The 17,214-nt window shown below is 42.6% G+C and overlaps 1 protein-coding gene across 1 annotated transcript in view; it reads right to left on the bottom strand.

The window, feature by feature from the left end:
- The window catches only part of LOC120023395 (voltage-dependent P/Q-type calcium channel subunit alpha-1A-like), a 147,624-nt gene that overhangs the window by 98,134 nt on the left and 32,276 nt on the right, over positions 1–17,214 (bottom strand). The window contains exons 5-10 of the mRNA XM_038967409.1: positions 14,728–14,819; positions 14,360–14,517; positions 12,621–12,803; positions 11,224–11,327; positions 4,982–5,097; positions 4,821–4,844 (exon numbers count right to left, since the gene is read on the bottom strand). Coding sequence (XP_038823337.1) covers positions 4,821–4,844; positions 4,982–5,097; positions 11,224–11,327; positions 12,621–12,803; positions 14,360–14,517; positions 14,728–14,819 — 677 coding nt within the window. The remainder of the gene's footprint in view (positions 1–4,820; positions 4,845–4,981; positions 5,098–11,223; positions 11,328–12,620; positions 12,804–14,359; positions 14,518–14,727; positions 14,820–17,214) is intronic.

Consider the following 17,214-nt stretch of genomic DNA (forward strand, 5'->3'; position numbering starts at 1 on the left):
GATGACATGTTGTGTGGTCCTCCCACTAAGACTCGTCAGGAAAGCACATCGTTTATTCAGATGAAAGACAGTGTTGTGAAAGTCACAGGAGGTTGGTGGCACCTTCATTAGGGAGGACGGGCACGTTTTAACGACTGGAGCGGAATTCGTGGAATGGTAACAAATACACCAAACATGGTTTCCATGTGTTTGATGCCATTCCATTTCCTCCTTTCCGGCCATTATTATGAGCCGTTCTGTGGTGAAAGTGCAACGTGATGAGCTTGATGTTCCTTTCCAATAAATATCGAGGGTCTTATTCTGGTGACATGATAATCGATGCTTGGCTGCCATTTGACAAATAAAATAATCTTGCTCCGTTTTACGGGCTCCTAACCAACTGTACTATTTTGTTAGTTGTTTCGTGTGAGTGTAACTCATTTGGTACATAATGTTGCTGCTACTGTCTCGTATGACCGAAAAGAGCTTCTGGACATCAGAACAGCGATTACTCACCTCAAACTGGACAAAGATTTTTTATTTAATGAGTCTGACGCTGCTTTGTCGAGACAAGGCCCATTCCCCATCATCAGCATGAAGAAAAGACGGAGAAAGGGGGAAAGGGGGAGGAGGGCTGGGTGCCTTGTAAGAATTTGCAGACAAGTAGGTAAACCACCACTACCCTCTGTATTATTGGCCAACGTGCAGTCATTGGAAAACAAACTGGATGATCTATGATTAAGACTATCCTACCAACAGGACATTAAAAACTGTAATATCTTATGTTTCACCGAGACTTGGCTGAACAAAGACAAGGATAATATAGAGCTGGCTGGCTTCTCCGTGTTTTGGCAGGACAGAGCAGCTACGTCTGGTAAGACGAGGGGTGGGGGTGTGTGTCTATTTGCCAGTAACTGCTGGTGCGCGACGTCTAATATTAAAGAAGTCTCAAGGTATTGCTCGCCTTAGGTTGAATACCTCATGATAAGCTGTAGACCACACTATCTACCAAGAGATTTCTCATCTACATTATTCGTAGCCGTCTATTTACCACCACAAACCGATGCGGGCACTAAGACCGCACTCAACGAGCTGCATAAGGCCATAAGCAAACAAGAAAATTCTAATCCAGAAGTGGCTCTCCTAGTGGCCTGTGACTTTAATGAGGGGAAACTTAAATCTGTTTTACCTCATTTCTACCAGCATGTCACATGTGCAACCAGAGGAAAACTCTAGACCACCTTTACTCCACACACAGAGACTCTCCCTCGCCCTCCATTTTGCAAATCTGACCATAAGTCTATCCTCCCGATTCCTGCTTACAAGCAAAAACTAAAGCAGGAAGTACCAATGTCTCGCTCAATACGGAAGTGGTCAGATGACGCGGATGCTACGCTACAGGACTGTTTTGCTAGCACAGACTGGAATATGTTCCGGGATTCATCCAATGGCATTGAGGAATATCTCGACTCAATCACTGGCTTCATCAATAAGTGCATCGATGACATCGTCCCCACAGTGACCGTATGTGCATTTCCCAACCAGAACCCATGGATTACAGGCAACATCCGCACCTAGCTAAAGGCTAAAGCTGCCGCTTTCAAGGAGCGGGACACCAATCTGGATGCTTATAAGAAATCCCACTATGCCCTCAGACGAACCATCAAACAGGCAAAGTGTCAATACAGGACTAAGATTGAATCCTACTACATCAGCTCTGACGCTAGTCGGATGTGGCAAGGATTGAATACTATTACAGACTACAAAGGGTAACACAGTCGCGAGCTGCCCAGTGACGCAAGCCTACCAGACTAGCTAAAAGCCTTTTATGCTCACTTCGAGGCAAGCAACACTGAAGCATGCATGAGAGCACCAGTTGTTCCGGAAGACTGTGTGATCACGCTCTCCGTAACCGATGTGAGCAAGACCTTTAAACAGGTCAAAATTCACAAAGCCGCGGGGCCAGATGGATTACCAGGACGTGTACTCAAAGCATGCGTGGATCAACTGGCAAGTGTATTCACTGACATTTTCAACAGCTCCCTGTCCGAGTCTATAATACCTATATGTTTCAAACGGACCACTAAAGTCCCTGTGCCCAAGAAAGCGAAGGTAACCGTACGGCCCAGTACATCACTGGGGCCAAGCTTCCTGACATCCAGGACCTCTATACTAGGCAGTGTCAGAGGAAAGCCCAATAAATTGTCAAAGACTCCAGTCACCCAAGTCAGAGACTGTTCTCTCTGCTACCGCACGGCAAGCGGTACCGGAGCGCCAAATCTAGGACCAAAAGGCTCCTTAACAGCTTCTACCCCCAAACCATAAGACTGCTGAATAGCTAATCAAATGGCTACCCAGACTATTTACATTGAACACCCCCCTTTGTTTTTACACTGCTGCTACTCTCTATTTATTATCTATGCATAGTCACATTACAAATGACCTGGACTAACCCGTACCCCCGCACTCGGTACCGGAACCCCTAATGACCTGGACTAACCCGTACCCCCGCACTCGGTACCGGAACCCCTAATGACCTGGACTAACCCGTACCCCCGCACTCGGTACCGGAACCCCTAATGACCTGGACTAACCCGTACCCCCGCACTCGGTACCGGAACCCCTAATGACCTGGACTAACCCGTACCCCCGCACTCGGTACCGGAACCCCTAATGACCTGGACTAACCCGTACCCCCGCACTCGGTACCGGAACCCCTAATGACCTGGACTAACCCGTACCCCCGCACTCGGTACCGGAACCCCTAATGACCTGGACTAACCCGTACCCCCGCACTCGGTACCGGAACCCCTAATGACCTGGACTAACCCGTACCCCCGCACTCGGTACCGGAACCCCTAATGACCTGGACTAACCCGTACCCCCGCACTCGGTACCGGAACCCCTAATGACCTGGACTAACCCGTACCCCCGCAATGACCTGGACTAACCCGTACCCCCGCACTCGGTACCGGAACCCCTAATGACCTGGACTAACCCGTACCCCCGCACTCGGTACCGGAACCCCTAATGACCTGGACTAACCCGTACCCCCGCACTCGGTACCGGAACCCCTAATGACCTGGACTAACCCGTACCCCCGCACTCGGTACCGGAACCCCTAATGACCTGGACTAACCCGTACCCCCGCACTCGGTACCGGAACCCCTAATGACCTGGACTAACCCGTACCCCCGCACTCGGTACCGGAACCCCTAATGACCTGGACTAACCCGTACCCCCGCACTCGGTACCGGAACCCCTAATGACCTGGACTAACCCGTACCCCCGCACTCGGTACCGGAACCCCTAATGACCTGGACTAACCCGTACCCCCGCACTCGGTACCGGAACCCCTAATGACCTGGACTAACCCGTACCCCCGCACTCGGTACCGGAACCCCTAATGACCTGGACTAACCCGTACCCCCGCACTCGGTACCGGAACCCCTAATGACCTGGACTAACCCGTACCCCCGCACTCGGTACCGGAACCCCTAATGACCTGGACTAACCCGTACCCCCGCACTCGGTACCGGAACCCCTAATGACCTGGACTAACCCGTACCCCCGCACTCGGTACCGGAACCCCTAATGACCTGGACTAACCCGTACCCCCGCACTCGGTACCGGAACCCCTAATGACCTGGACTAACCCGTACCCCCGCACTCGGTACCGGAACCCCTTGTGTTACTTTTTGATTGACTCTATTTTTTTTAAAACTTTAGCTTATTTAGTAAATATTTTATTAACTCTATTTCTTGAGCTGCATTGTTGGTTAAGGGCTTGTAAGTAAACATCTCACAGTAAGGTCTACACCTGTTGTATTTTACGCATGTGACAATACCAGAGAGGGCACACTCACTATACAACACACATGGTTTTGTGAGCAAACCATCAGTAGAGTTGGAAATGCGATGGAAACCCATTTAACTTGCATTTCTCATACAGTAAATGGGAATTTAACCCCAAATATGTTTTAATGTGGACTACATCATCACGTACAGCCTTTTATATGCAACAAGTCAATGTGACAGAAACATCTCTGGAGGGAAAAAGCACGCACGGGAGGGGGGGGGGGGGTTAAGAAAATCTATCGCCAGTTGGATGGAAATCTAGCTTCTTTCACAAATTGTTCTTTCTCTCAACCAACACGATTCTCTCATACACTTTCTGTCTCTCTCTCAACCAACACGATTCTCTCATACACTTTCTGTCTCTCTCTCAACCAACATGATTCTCTCATACACTTTCTGTCTCTCTCTCAAACAACACAATTCTCTCATACACTTTCTGTCTCTCTCTCAACCAACACGATTCTCTCATACACTTTCTGTCTCTCTCTCAACCAACACGATTCTCTCACACTTTCTGTCTCTCTCTCAACCAACACGATTCTCTCATACACTTTCTGTCTCTCTCTCAAACAACACAATTCTCTCATACACTTTCTGTCTCTCTCTCTCAACCAACACGATTCTCTCATACACTTTCTGTCTCTCTCTCAACCAACATAATTCTCTCATACACTTTCTGTCTCTCTCTCAACCAACACGATTCTCTCATACACTTTCTGTCTCTCTCTCAACCAACACGATTCTCTCATACACTTTCTGTCTCTCTCTCAACCAACACGATTCTCTCATACACTTTCTGTCTCTCTCTCAACCAACACGATTCTCTCATACACTTTCTGTCTCTCTCTCTCAACCAACACGATTCTCTCATACGCTTTCTGTCTTTGACTCATTTCTCTCATCTCTTCCCCCCACCCACCCACCCACCCACCCCCCACTCTGACTGAAGTAGACTGAAGCAACTTTACCGGTAAAAATGGTACCATCCTCATTCAGAAGGACCTCCTCTGTAGAAACACAATAATGCATGGTCAACAACGACACATCATGTCAGTTGTCAGTTTGTATAGAGTTAAAGAGCAATATCTTAAAGAACAGTGTTACAGTTTGTGTACAGGAAGTGTGTGTGTGTTTTTTTACTTACCTGCTTTACAGATCCATTCTAGATAACCGTTTAGCTCTCTCTCTATTTGTTGCTGGCGTCTCAATTTGAGGAACTCTGCACGGTTCTCCACTCGCTCTCTCTCTTTGGCAAACTCTCTGTAGGGGTAGTGCACACACAATCACTTACTGGTAACACACTATATCTAGTACACACACTAGGGTCACACTCACACATATCCATGCGCGCACACACACACACACACACACACACACACACACACACACACACACACACACACACACACACACACACACACACACACACACACACACACACACACACACACACACACACACACAGCAGGTAAAATACTCTGTCTAAATCTCTAGTCACATGTGAATGAATAGCGCTCCCCCTTTTCTGAAGAGTTCCATAAATCGGCATCCATGGATTACCACGCTCTTCCCAGACTCCCTGGCGCACGGCCGCAATAAAAGCATGTGTGTGTGTCTCTACTGTGTGTGCGTGTCTTCCCGTCCGCTGTGCGTCAGTGGATTTGGGGCGAACACAGATTAGCAGAGTTCAGTCAGTGTGAGGGGATTGAGGGTTGAGGGGTGAGCGCCGTTGAAAATGCCTGTCAGATTAGCAGGTTAACCAACACACAGACTCCTCTCGAAGAAACGCCTGATAATAACTTCCTCATAATGGAATAATTGAATAACATCGCCCTGAGCTCAGCTGAATAGGGTTGATGTTACAGATTTAGGATTAGTGTTAAAATACACTTAGGATCACTCTTAGAAAAACGTCAATCCAGGAGTCGTGATTATATGTGTTAAAGACCATTCTATACACTTAGGATATCTGTTAGGATAAGTGTTTAACACTGTTACAGATGTAGTATAACGGTTTAATACTTCTCTGTTACAGAGTTAGGATAATTCCTAAAGACTATTGGGATAACTCTTAGAGAATCTCAGGATAACTCTTAAAGACTATTGGGATAACTCTTAAAGAATCTCAGGATAACTCTTAAAGACTATTAGGATAACTCTTAGAGAATCTCAGGATAACTCTTAAAGACTATTAGGATAACTCTTAGAGAATCTCAGGATAACTCTTAAAGACTATTGGGATAACTCTTAGAGAATCTCAGGATAACTCTTAGAGAATCTCAGGATAAATCTGAAAGACTATTGGGATAACTCTTAAAGAATCTCAGGACAATTCTTAAAGACTATTAGGATATCTTAGAGAATCTCAGGATAATTCTTAAAGACTATTGGGATAACTCTTAAAGAATCTCAGGATAACTCTTAAAGACTATTAGGATATCTTAGAGAATCTCAGGATAATTCTTAAAGACTATTGGGATAACTCTTAAAGAATCTCAGGATAACTCTTAAAGACTATTGGGATAACTCTTAGAGAATATCAGGATAACTCTTAGAGAATCTCAGGATAACTCTTAAAGACTATTGGGATAACTCTTAGAGAATCTCAGGATAACTCTTAAAGACTATTGGGATAACTCTTAGAGAATCTCAGGATAATTCTTAGAGAATATCAGGATAACTCTTAAAGACTATTGGGATAAATCTTAAAGACTATTGGGATAACTCTTAAAGAATCTCAGGATAACTCTTAAAGACTATTGGGATAAATCTTAAAGACTATTGGGATAACTCTTAAAGAATCTCAGGACAATTCTTAAAGACTATTAGGATATCTTAGAGAATCTCAGGATAATTCTTAAAGACTATTGGGATAACTCTCAAAGACTATTGGGATAACTCTTAGAGAATCTCAGGATAACTCTTAAAGACTATTGGGATAACTCTTAGAGAATCTCAGGATAATTCTTAGAGAATATCAGGATAACTCTTAAAGACTATTGGGATAAATCTTAAAGACTATTGGGATAACTCTTAAAGAATCTCAGGATAACTCTTAAAGACTATTGGGATAACTCTTAAAGACTATTGGGATAACTCTTAGAGAATCTCAGGATAATTCTTAGAGAATATCAGGATAACTCTTAAAGACTATTGGGATAAATCTTAAAGACTATTGGGATAACTCTTAAAGAATCTCAGGATAACTCTTAAAGACTATTAGGATATCTTAGAGAATCTCAGGATAATTCTTAAAGACTATTGGGATAACTCTTAAAGAATCTCAGGATAACTCTTAAAGACTATTAGGATATCTTAGAGAATCTCAGGATAATTCTTAAAGACTATTGGGATAACTCTTAAAGAATCTCAGGATAACTCTTAAAGACTATTGGGATAACTCTTAGAGAATATCAGGATAACTCTTAGAGAATCTCAGGATAACTCTTAAAGACTATTGGGATAACTCTTAAAGACTATTGGGATAACTCTTAGAGAATCTCAGGATAACTCTTAAAGACTATTGGGATAACTCTTAGAGAATCTCAGGATAATTCTTAGAGAATATCAGGATAACTCTTAAAGACTATTGGGATAAATCTTAAAGACTATTGGGATAACTCTTAAAGAATCTCAGGATAACTCTTAAAGACTATTGGGATAAATCTTAAAGACTATTGGGATAACTCTTAAAGAATCTCAGGACAATTCTTAAAGACTATTAGGATATCTTAGAGAATCTCAGGATAATTCTTAAAGACTATTGGGATAACTCTTAGAGAATATCAGGATAACTCTTAGAGAATCTCAGGATAACTCTTAAAGACTATTGGGATAACTCTCAAAGACTATTGGGATAACTCTTAGAGAATCTCAGGATAACTCTTAAAGACTATTGGGATAACTCTTAGAGAATCTCAGGATAATTCTTAGAGAATATCAGGATAACTCTTAAAGACTATTGGGATAAATCTTAAAGACTATTGGGATAACTCTTAAAGAATCTCAGGATAACTCTTAAAGACTATTGGGATAAATCTTAAAGACTATTGGGATAACTCTTAAAGAATCTCAGGACAATTCTTAAAGACTATTAGGATTTCTTAGAGAATCTCAGGATAACTCTTAAAGACTATTGGGATAACTCTTAGAGAATCTCAGGATAACTCTTAAAGACTATTGGGATAACTCTTAGAGAATCTCAGGATAACTCTTAAAGACTATTGGGATAACTCTTAGAGAATCTCAGGATAACTCTTAAAGACTATTGGGATAACTCTTAGAGAATCTCAGGATAATTCTTAGAGAATATCAGGATAACTCTTAAAGACTATTGGGATAAATCTTAAAGACTATTGGGATAACTCTTAAAGAATCTCAGGATAACTCTTAAAGACTATTGGGATAAATCTTAAAGACTATTGGGATAACTCTTAAAGAATCTCAGGACAATTCTTAAAGACTATTAGGATATCTTAGAGAATCTCAGGATAATTCTTAAAGACTATTGGGATAACTCTTAAAGAATCTCAGGATAACTCTTAAAGACTATTGGGATAACTCTTAGAGAATATCAGGATAACTCTTAGAGAATCTCAGGATAACTCTTAAAGACTATTGGGATAACTCTCAAAGACTATTGGGATAACTCTTAGAGAATCTCAGGATAACTCTTAAAGACTATTGGGATAACTCTTAGAGAATCTCAGGATAATTCTTAGAGAATATCAGGATAACTCTTAAAGACTATTGGGATAAATCTTAAAGACTATTGGGATAACTCTTAAAGAATCTCAGGATAACTCTTAAAGACTATTGGGATAACTCTTAAAGACTATTGGGATAACTCTTAGAGAATCTCAGGATAATTCTTAGAGAATATCAGGATAACTCTTAAAGACTATTGGGATAAATCTTAAAGACTATTGGGATAACTCTTAAAGAATCTCAGGATAACTCTTAAAGACTATTAGGATATCTTAGAGAATCTCAGGATAATTCTTAAAGACTATTGGGATAACTCTTAAAGAATCTCAGGATAACTCTTAAAGACTATTAGGATATCTTAGAGAATCTCAGGATAATTCTTAAAGACTATTGGGATAACTCTTAAAGAATCTCAGGATAACTCTTAAAGACTATTGGGATAACTCTTAGAGAATATCAGGATAACTCTTAGAGAATCTCAGGATAACTCTTAAAGACTATTGGGATAACTCTTAAAGACTATTGGGATAACTCTTAGAGAATCTCAGGATAACTCTTAAAGACTATTGGGATAACTCTTAGAGAATCTCAGGATAATTCTTAGAGAATATCAGGATAACTCTTAAAGACTATTGGGATAAATCTTAAAGACTATTGGGATAACTCTTAAAGAATCTCAGGATAACTCTTAAAGACTATTGGGATAAATCTTAAAGACTATTGGGATAACTCTTAAAGAATCTCAGGACAATTCTTAAAGACTATTAGGATATCTTAGAGAATCTCAGGATAATTCTTAAAGACTATTGGGATAACTCTTAGAGAATATCAGGATAACTCTTAGAGAATCTCAGGATAACTCTTAAAGACTATTGGGATAACTCTCAAAGACTATTGGGATAACTCTTAGAGAATCTCAGGATAACTCTTAAAGACTATTGGGATAACTCTTAGAGAATCTCAGGATAATTCTTAGAGAATATCAGGATAACTCTTAAAGACTATTGGGATAAATCTTAAAGACTATTGGGATAACTCTTAAAGAATCTCAGGATAACTCTTAAAGACTATTGGGATAAATCTTAAAGACTATTGGGATAACTCTTAAAGAATCTCAGGACAATTCTTAAAGACTATTAGGATTTCTTAGAGAATCTCAGGATAACTCTTAAAGACTATTGGGATAACTCTTAGAGAATCTCAGGATAACTCTTAAAGACTATTGGGATAACTCTTAGAGAATCTCAGGATAACTCTTAAAGACTATTGGGATAACTCTTAGAGAATCTCAGGATAACTCTTAAAGACTATTGGGATAACTCTTAGAGAATTTCAGGATAATTCTTAGAGAATATCAGGATAACTCTTAAAGACTATTGGGATAACTCTTAAAGAATCTCAGGACAATTCTTAAAGACTATTAGGATAACTCTTAGAGAATCTCAGGATAACTCTTAAAGACTATTGGGATAACTCTTAGAGAATCTCAGGATAACTCTTAAAGACTATTGGGATAACTCTTAGAGAATATCAGGATAACTCTTAAAGACTATTGGGATAATTCTTAGAGAATATCAGGATAACTCTTAAAGACTATTGGGATAACTCTTAGAGAATCTCAGGATAACTCTTAAAGACTATTGGGATAACTCTTAAAGACTATTGGGATAACTCTTAAAGACTATTGGGATAACTCTTAGAGAATCTCAGGATAATTCTTAAAGACTATTGGGATAACTCTTAGAGAATCTCAGGATAATTCTTAAAGACTATTGGGATAACTCTTAGAGAATCTCAGGATAACTCTTAAAGACTATTGGGATAACTCTTAGAGAATCTCAGGATAACTCTTAAAGACTATTGGGATAACTCTTAGAGAATCTCAGGATAATTCTTAAAGACTATTGGGATAACTCTTAGAGAATCTCAGGATAATTCTTAGAGAATCTCAGGATAATTCTTAAAGACTCTTCTTAAAGACATTCTAAGCCCTGTCTAAGCTGTGTAGTGGGTTCTACTAAGCTATATGGAATTGTTTTAAGAAGGTCATACCAAGGATCATTTAGCTATTTGATTTGCAATTGTAAGACCCCTTGAAATATCAACAAAATCTATAACACAATTATTTGATACACAATTATTTTTGGCCTTACAGCTTAAACTGGTGGACTCTTAGAATAACTCTTAAAGACTCTTAGGATAACTCTTAAAGAATCTCAGGATAACTCTTAAAGACTATTGGGATAACTCTTAGAGAATCTCAGGATAATTCTTAAAGACTCTTCTTAAAGACATTCTAAGCCCTGTCTAAGCTGTGTAGTGGGTTCTACTAAGCTATATGGAATTTTTTAAGAAGGTCATACCAAGGATCATTTAGCTATTTGATTTGCAATTGCAAAAGACTCTTAGGATAACTCTTAAAGACTCTTAGGATAACTAGAAAACCGTCAATCTAGGACCTGAGAGACTGTGTTTAGAGAGGGGTGGAGGAGGGAGTATTGAGGAAGGAAAGTTGTGAATGGATCAGTTAAACACGCATGCGCGCACACACACACACACACACACACACACACACACACACACACACACACACACACACACACACACACACACACACACACACACACACACACACACACACACACACACACACACACACAGGTGTGTGTATTTACGTACCCTGAGAGGACGCCCAGCACCAGATTTAACATGAAGAAGGACCCGATGATGATGAGGGGGATGTAGTACATCCAGTTCCAGGCACTTCCCTCTACATCATTACTCTGGAGAGACAGACATACATCATTACTCTGGAGAGACAGACAGACATCATTACTCTGGAGAGACAGACAGACATCATTAATCTGGAGAGACAGACAGATAGACAGACATCATTACTCTGGAGAGACAGACAGATAGACAGACATCATTACTCTGGAGAGATAGACAGATAGACAGACATGAGGTTAGTCAGACAGACAAACAGACAGACATACAGACAGACAGGAGATTAGTCAGACAGATAGACATACAGAAGGTTAGTCAGTAAGACAGACATATAGACAGACAGGAGGTTAGTCAGACAGACAGACAAACAGACATAGTCAGACATACAGACAAGTTAATCAGACAGACAGACAAATAGACAGGTTAGTCAGACATACAGAAGGTTAATCAGACAGACAGACAGACAGACAGGTTAGTCAGACAGACAGACAGACAGACAGACAGACAGACAGACAGACAGACAGACAGACAGACAGACAGACAGACAGACAGGTTAATCAGGCAGACAGACAGACAAACAGACAGGTTAGTCAGACAGACAGACAGGTTAATCAGACAGACAGACATACAGGTTAGTCAGACAGACATACAGACAGGAGGTTAGTCAGACAGACAGACAGGTTAATCAGACAGACAGACATACAGGTTAGTCAGACAGACATACAGACAGGACGTTAGTCAGACAGACAGACAGCTTAGACAGACATGAGATCAAACAAACAGAGCTGAAAAATGTATTAAATGTGCATCTAAAAGTGGTTCCATTCCACAAATACCAGTCCTGCCCATTTCCATACTTCTTACATAACACTAGCGTGTGTTTTCCCAAACATTTGGAAGGAATGGAATAGAATATGATGTGGACTGTAAATTATACATTGTGTCTAGATGTGTTGCCAATGAATTATACATTGTGTGGAAATCGGTATTACATTAGCAGACCATAGTGTTCCCTGTGCTGTATATTTTTACAAGGATTAGTATTTACAATGAAATCACTTACAGCACATAGCATAACATGTCGACCCATCCCTCCATGGTGATATACTGGAAGTACAGGGAGGACAGCGAACACACACACACACTTCAACCCCCCCAAACACGCACACACACACAGTCCATCACCCCACACACACACACTTCAACCCCCCCAAACACGCACACACACAGTCCATCACCCCACACCCACACACTTCAACCCCCCCAAACACGCACACACACACAGTCCATCTCCCCACACACACACACACACACACACTTCCACCCCACACACAGCCCTGTATACTCACATAGTATAACATGTCGGTCCAACCCTCCATGGTGATACATTGGAATACAGTGAGGACAGCAAAGAGAATGTTGTCGAATTGGGTGATCCCATAGTTGGGCCCCAGCCAATAGCCTTTACACGTGGTCCCATTAGGACACAATCTGGACGGTAACTCTGTACCGCATGGCAACTCATCATAAATCTCATCTATAGAGGAGAGAGAAAGAGAGGGAGGGGAGAGAGGGGAGGGGGAGCGAGAGAGTAGGGGAACAAGTGAGGGAGAGATGAGATTGATTAGAGTTGAAATCAGCATAAGAAAACAGGGAAGTGGTGGTCCAGTAAAATAATTGAAGGGATACGAGATGGGCTGTGTCTCAATGTCTTCCTGTACTGTCTGGGGCTAGGGGTTGAGTTGGGACTGGGCCCTTTGGGTCTAGGGGTTGGGGTTGAGTTGGGACTGGGCCCTTTGGGTCTAGGGGTTGGGGTTGAGTTGGGACTGGGCCCTTTGGGTCTAGGGGTAGGGGTTGAGTTGGGACTGGGCCCTTTGGGTCTAGGGGTTGAGTTGGGACTGGGCCCTTTGGGTCTAGGGGTTGAGTTGGGACTGGGCCCTTTGGGTCTAGGGGTTGAGTTGGGACCGGGCCCTTTGGGTCTAGGGGTTGAGTTGGGACCGGGCCCTTTGGGTCTAGGGGTTGAGTTGGGACTGGGCCCTTTGGGTCTAGGGGTTGAGTTGGGACCGGGCCCTTTGGGTCTAGGGGTTGAGTTGGGACTGGGCCCTTTGGGTCTAGGGGTTGACTTGGGACCGGGCCCTTTGGGTCTAGGGGTTGAGTTGGGACCGGGCCCTTTGGGTCTAGGGGTTGAGTTGGGACTGGGCCTTTTGGGTCTAGGGGTTGAGTTGGGACTGGGCCCTTTGGGTCTAGGGAAGTGTCTGGGGCTAGGGGTTGAGTTGGGACTGGGCCTGTAGGTCTAGGGGTTGATTTGGGACTGGGCCTGTAGGTCTAGGGGTTGATTTGGGACTGGGCCTGTGGGTCTAGGGGTAGGGGTTGAGTTGGGACTTGGGCTGTGGGTCTAGGGAAGTGTCTAGGGGTAGGGGTTGAGTTGGGACTGGGCCTGTGGGTCTAGGGGTAGGGGTTGAGTTGGGACTGGGCCTGTGGGTCTAGGGAAGTGTCTAGGGGTAGGGGTTGAGTTGGGACTGGCCCTGTGGGTCTAGGGAAGTGTCTAGGGGTTGAGTTGGGACTGGGCCTGTGGGTCTAGGAGTCAGTGCAATTACTTTATTTGTATCTAAGGGTAGGTGTTCGGTCATTAGAAGTTTATTTAAGACAGGGCTTGAGGGTCTAGGAGTAGGTGCTTGGTCACCGGGAGTTAATTTAATACATGACTTGGGGCTCTAGGGGTAGGTGCTTGGTCGCTGGTAGTTGATTAAAGACAAAGCTTGGGAGTCTAGGAGTAGGTGCTTGGTCACTAGGACTTCATTTAAAACATGGCTTGGGGGTCTAGGGTAGGTGCTACAGTAGGTCGCTAGAAGTTAATTTAAAACATGGCTTGGGGTCTAGGAGTAGGTGCATGGTCGCTAGTAGTTGATTAAAGACCAGTCTTCGGGGGCTAGGAGTAGTTGCTTGGTTACTGGTAGTTGATTAAAGACAAGTCTTCGGGGTCTAGGAGTAGGTGCTTGGTCACTGGTAGTTGATTAAAGACAAGTCTTTGGGGTCTAGGAGTAGGTGCTTGGTCGCTAGTAGTTGATTAAAGACAAGGCCTATGGACATTACCAGTGGCGATGTCGAAACAGGTGGTGTGGAACTTTCCCATATAGAACTCAAGGCCGATGATGGCGAACATCAGAATGGCCACAAAGAGAAGCAGTCCGATCTGCAGCAGGGGGATCATAGCCTTCATGATGGACTTGAGTACCACCTGCAGGCCTGGAGGACACAGTGCAGATGGTCACAGATGAATATAGAAAGAGAGAGGGGGGAGAGGGGGAGGAAGAGAGAGGGAGAGAGGAGAGGATTGAGAGAGACAGAGAGAGTGGGAGGGGATGAACAGAGAGAAAGCAAGAGAGAGCAGAGAAAAGAGAGCGAGACAGAGAGGAAGACAGAGTGAGTGATGTCCATAGGGGTCCCCATACTTACTGGGAATCCCTGACACCAACTTAAGTGGTCGCAGAACCCTGACTGCTCTCAGTGTCCGCAGGTCAAATTCGGAGCCAACCGCCGACAATATACTAAGGAGAGAGGGAAGAGGAAAAGTAAGAGAAAGAGAGAGAATTAGAAAAGGAGAAGAAACAGTGGAAACAGTGAGACAGTAGAAACAGTGGAGACAGTAGCAACAGTGGAGACAGTAGCAACAGTGGAGACAGTAGAAACAGTGGAGACAGTATAAACAGTGGAGACAGTATAAACAGTGGAGACAGTGAAAACAGTAGATACAGTGGAAACAGTGGAAACAGTAGAAAACAGTAGAAACAGTGGAAACAGTGGAAAACAGTGGAAACAGTAGAAACAGTAGAGACAGTGGAAACTGTAGAAACAGTAGAAACAGTGGAAACAGTAGAGACAGTAGAAACAGTAGAGACAGTGGAAACTGTAGAAACAGTAGAAACAGTGGAAACAGTGGAAAACAGTGGAAACAGTAGAAACAGTAGAGACAGTAGAAACAGTGGAAACAGTAGAGACAGTAGAAACAGTAGAAACAGTGGAAACAGTGGAAAACAGTGGAAACAGTAGAAACAGTGGAAACAGTAGAGACAGTAGAAACAGTAGAGACAGTAGAAACTGTAGAAACTGTGGAAACATTAACAAGCGTTCCATTTCAGCAGAAAACAAACAGTATTTGCGGTATAAAAAGTAATAAAAAGCACAGGAACACACGCATGACATGATTGGTCAGTGCTGTCCGGGATCCTTGGGATGTCCCTACCCTAAACCTTGACCTTAACTTCTTATGGCTGGGGGCAGTATTGAGTAGCTTGGATGAATAAGGTGCCCAGAGTAAACTGCCTGCTACTCAGTCCCAGTTGCTAATATATGCATATTATTAGTATATTTGGATAGAAAACACGCTGAAGTTTCTAAAACTGTTTGAATGATGTCTGTAAGTATAACAGAACTCATATGGCAAGCAAAAACCTGAGAAAAATCCAACCAGGAAGTGGGAAATCTGACATGTTTCTACGAACTGTAATATGACTTTGTCTGAACTTTTGCCTGGACCTGCCCGCACGTCGTGAGTTTAGATTGTGTACTGAACGCGCGAACAAAATAGAGTTATTTGGACATAAATGATGGACATTATCGAACAAAACAAACATTTATTGTGGAACTGGGATTCCTGGGAGTGCATTCTGATGAAGATCATCAAAGGTAAGTGAATGTTTATAATGTTATTTCTGACTTCTGTTGACTGCACAATATGGCGGATATCTTTTTGTCTTGTTTGGGCTCTGAGCGCCGTACTCAGATTATTGCCTAGCTTGCTTTTTCCGTAAAGCTTTTTTAAATCTGACACAGCGGTTGCATTAAGGAGAAGTGTATCTAAAGTTCCATGCATAACACTTGTATTTTCATCAACATTTATAATGAGTATTTCTGTAAATTGATGTGGCTCTCTGCAAAATCACCGGATGTTTTTGGAACTACTGAACATAACGCGCCAATGTATACTGAGATTTTTTGATATACATATGAACTTTATCGAACAAAACATACATGTATTGTGTAACATGAAGTCCTATGAGTGTCAACTGATGAAGATCATCAAAGGTTAGTGATTCATTTTATCTCTATTTCAGATTTTTGTGACCCTTTTGGAGCCCTGCCCTTTCACTGGCTGTTGTCATATCGATCCCGTTAGCGGGATCTCAGCCATAATACGTTTTTAAACCTTACCCTAACCATATCCACAACCCTTACCTAACCCTAACCTTACCCTTTACCAACTTCAAATGGGATAGGGACGTCCCAAGGATTCCGGATAGCACGGACCTGACATGATCTCACACACATCTCCATAGTAACGTGATCCACATGAGTCATGTGTGTATCATGTCATTGTGTGTAGTGTCACACCACCATGGTCACTGTGACTGGTCTATACGACCTCTCTTTCAGTAGCTGCCTGGGTCGGTGTGAAGTGATCAACTAGTCATCTCATTTATCCCTATTTAATTAATTAATTCCCTCCCTCCCTCCCTCCCTCTCTCCCTCTCCCTCGGTCCCATCTCTCTGATAGTCAGCCTCTCTGTACATCAGACCAGGAGGACTTGATGCTGGTTAGTGCAGGTTCTCTGTCACACACAAGACATGGGTAATGTGTGTGATGGAGAATCACAGAGAGAGAGAGGAAAAATACAGAGAAGAAGAGAGGTGGGGGTTTGGGATATGCAGCTTCTATAATTCACTCAGCAAAAGAGAGTTATATTATAACAACTGACGCAAAAGACAGACAGAAAGCGGTCGGTCTGAGACAGTTCCTCCCAGACGCTCTTTAAAAAACATTAGGTCAGGTTTTGGCCCCTCTCCTCTTCCTCCTCCTCCCTTTCAGCTCCGGACTCATTTCACTAAGAGCCCCATTCATTAACAGGTAGAATATATCTGGCCAGAACAGTCATTCTCTCAATG

The sequence above is a fragment of the Salvelinus namaycush genome, chromosome 2, assembly GCF_016432855.1.
Source record: "Salvelinus namaycush isolate Seneca chromosome 2, SaNama_1.0, whole genome shotgun sequence".
Taxonomy (NCBI): domain Eukaryota; kingdom Metazoa; phylum Chordata; class Actinopteri; order Salmoniformes; family Salmonidae; genus Salvelinus; species Salvelinus namaycush.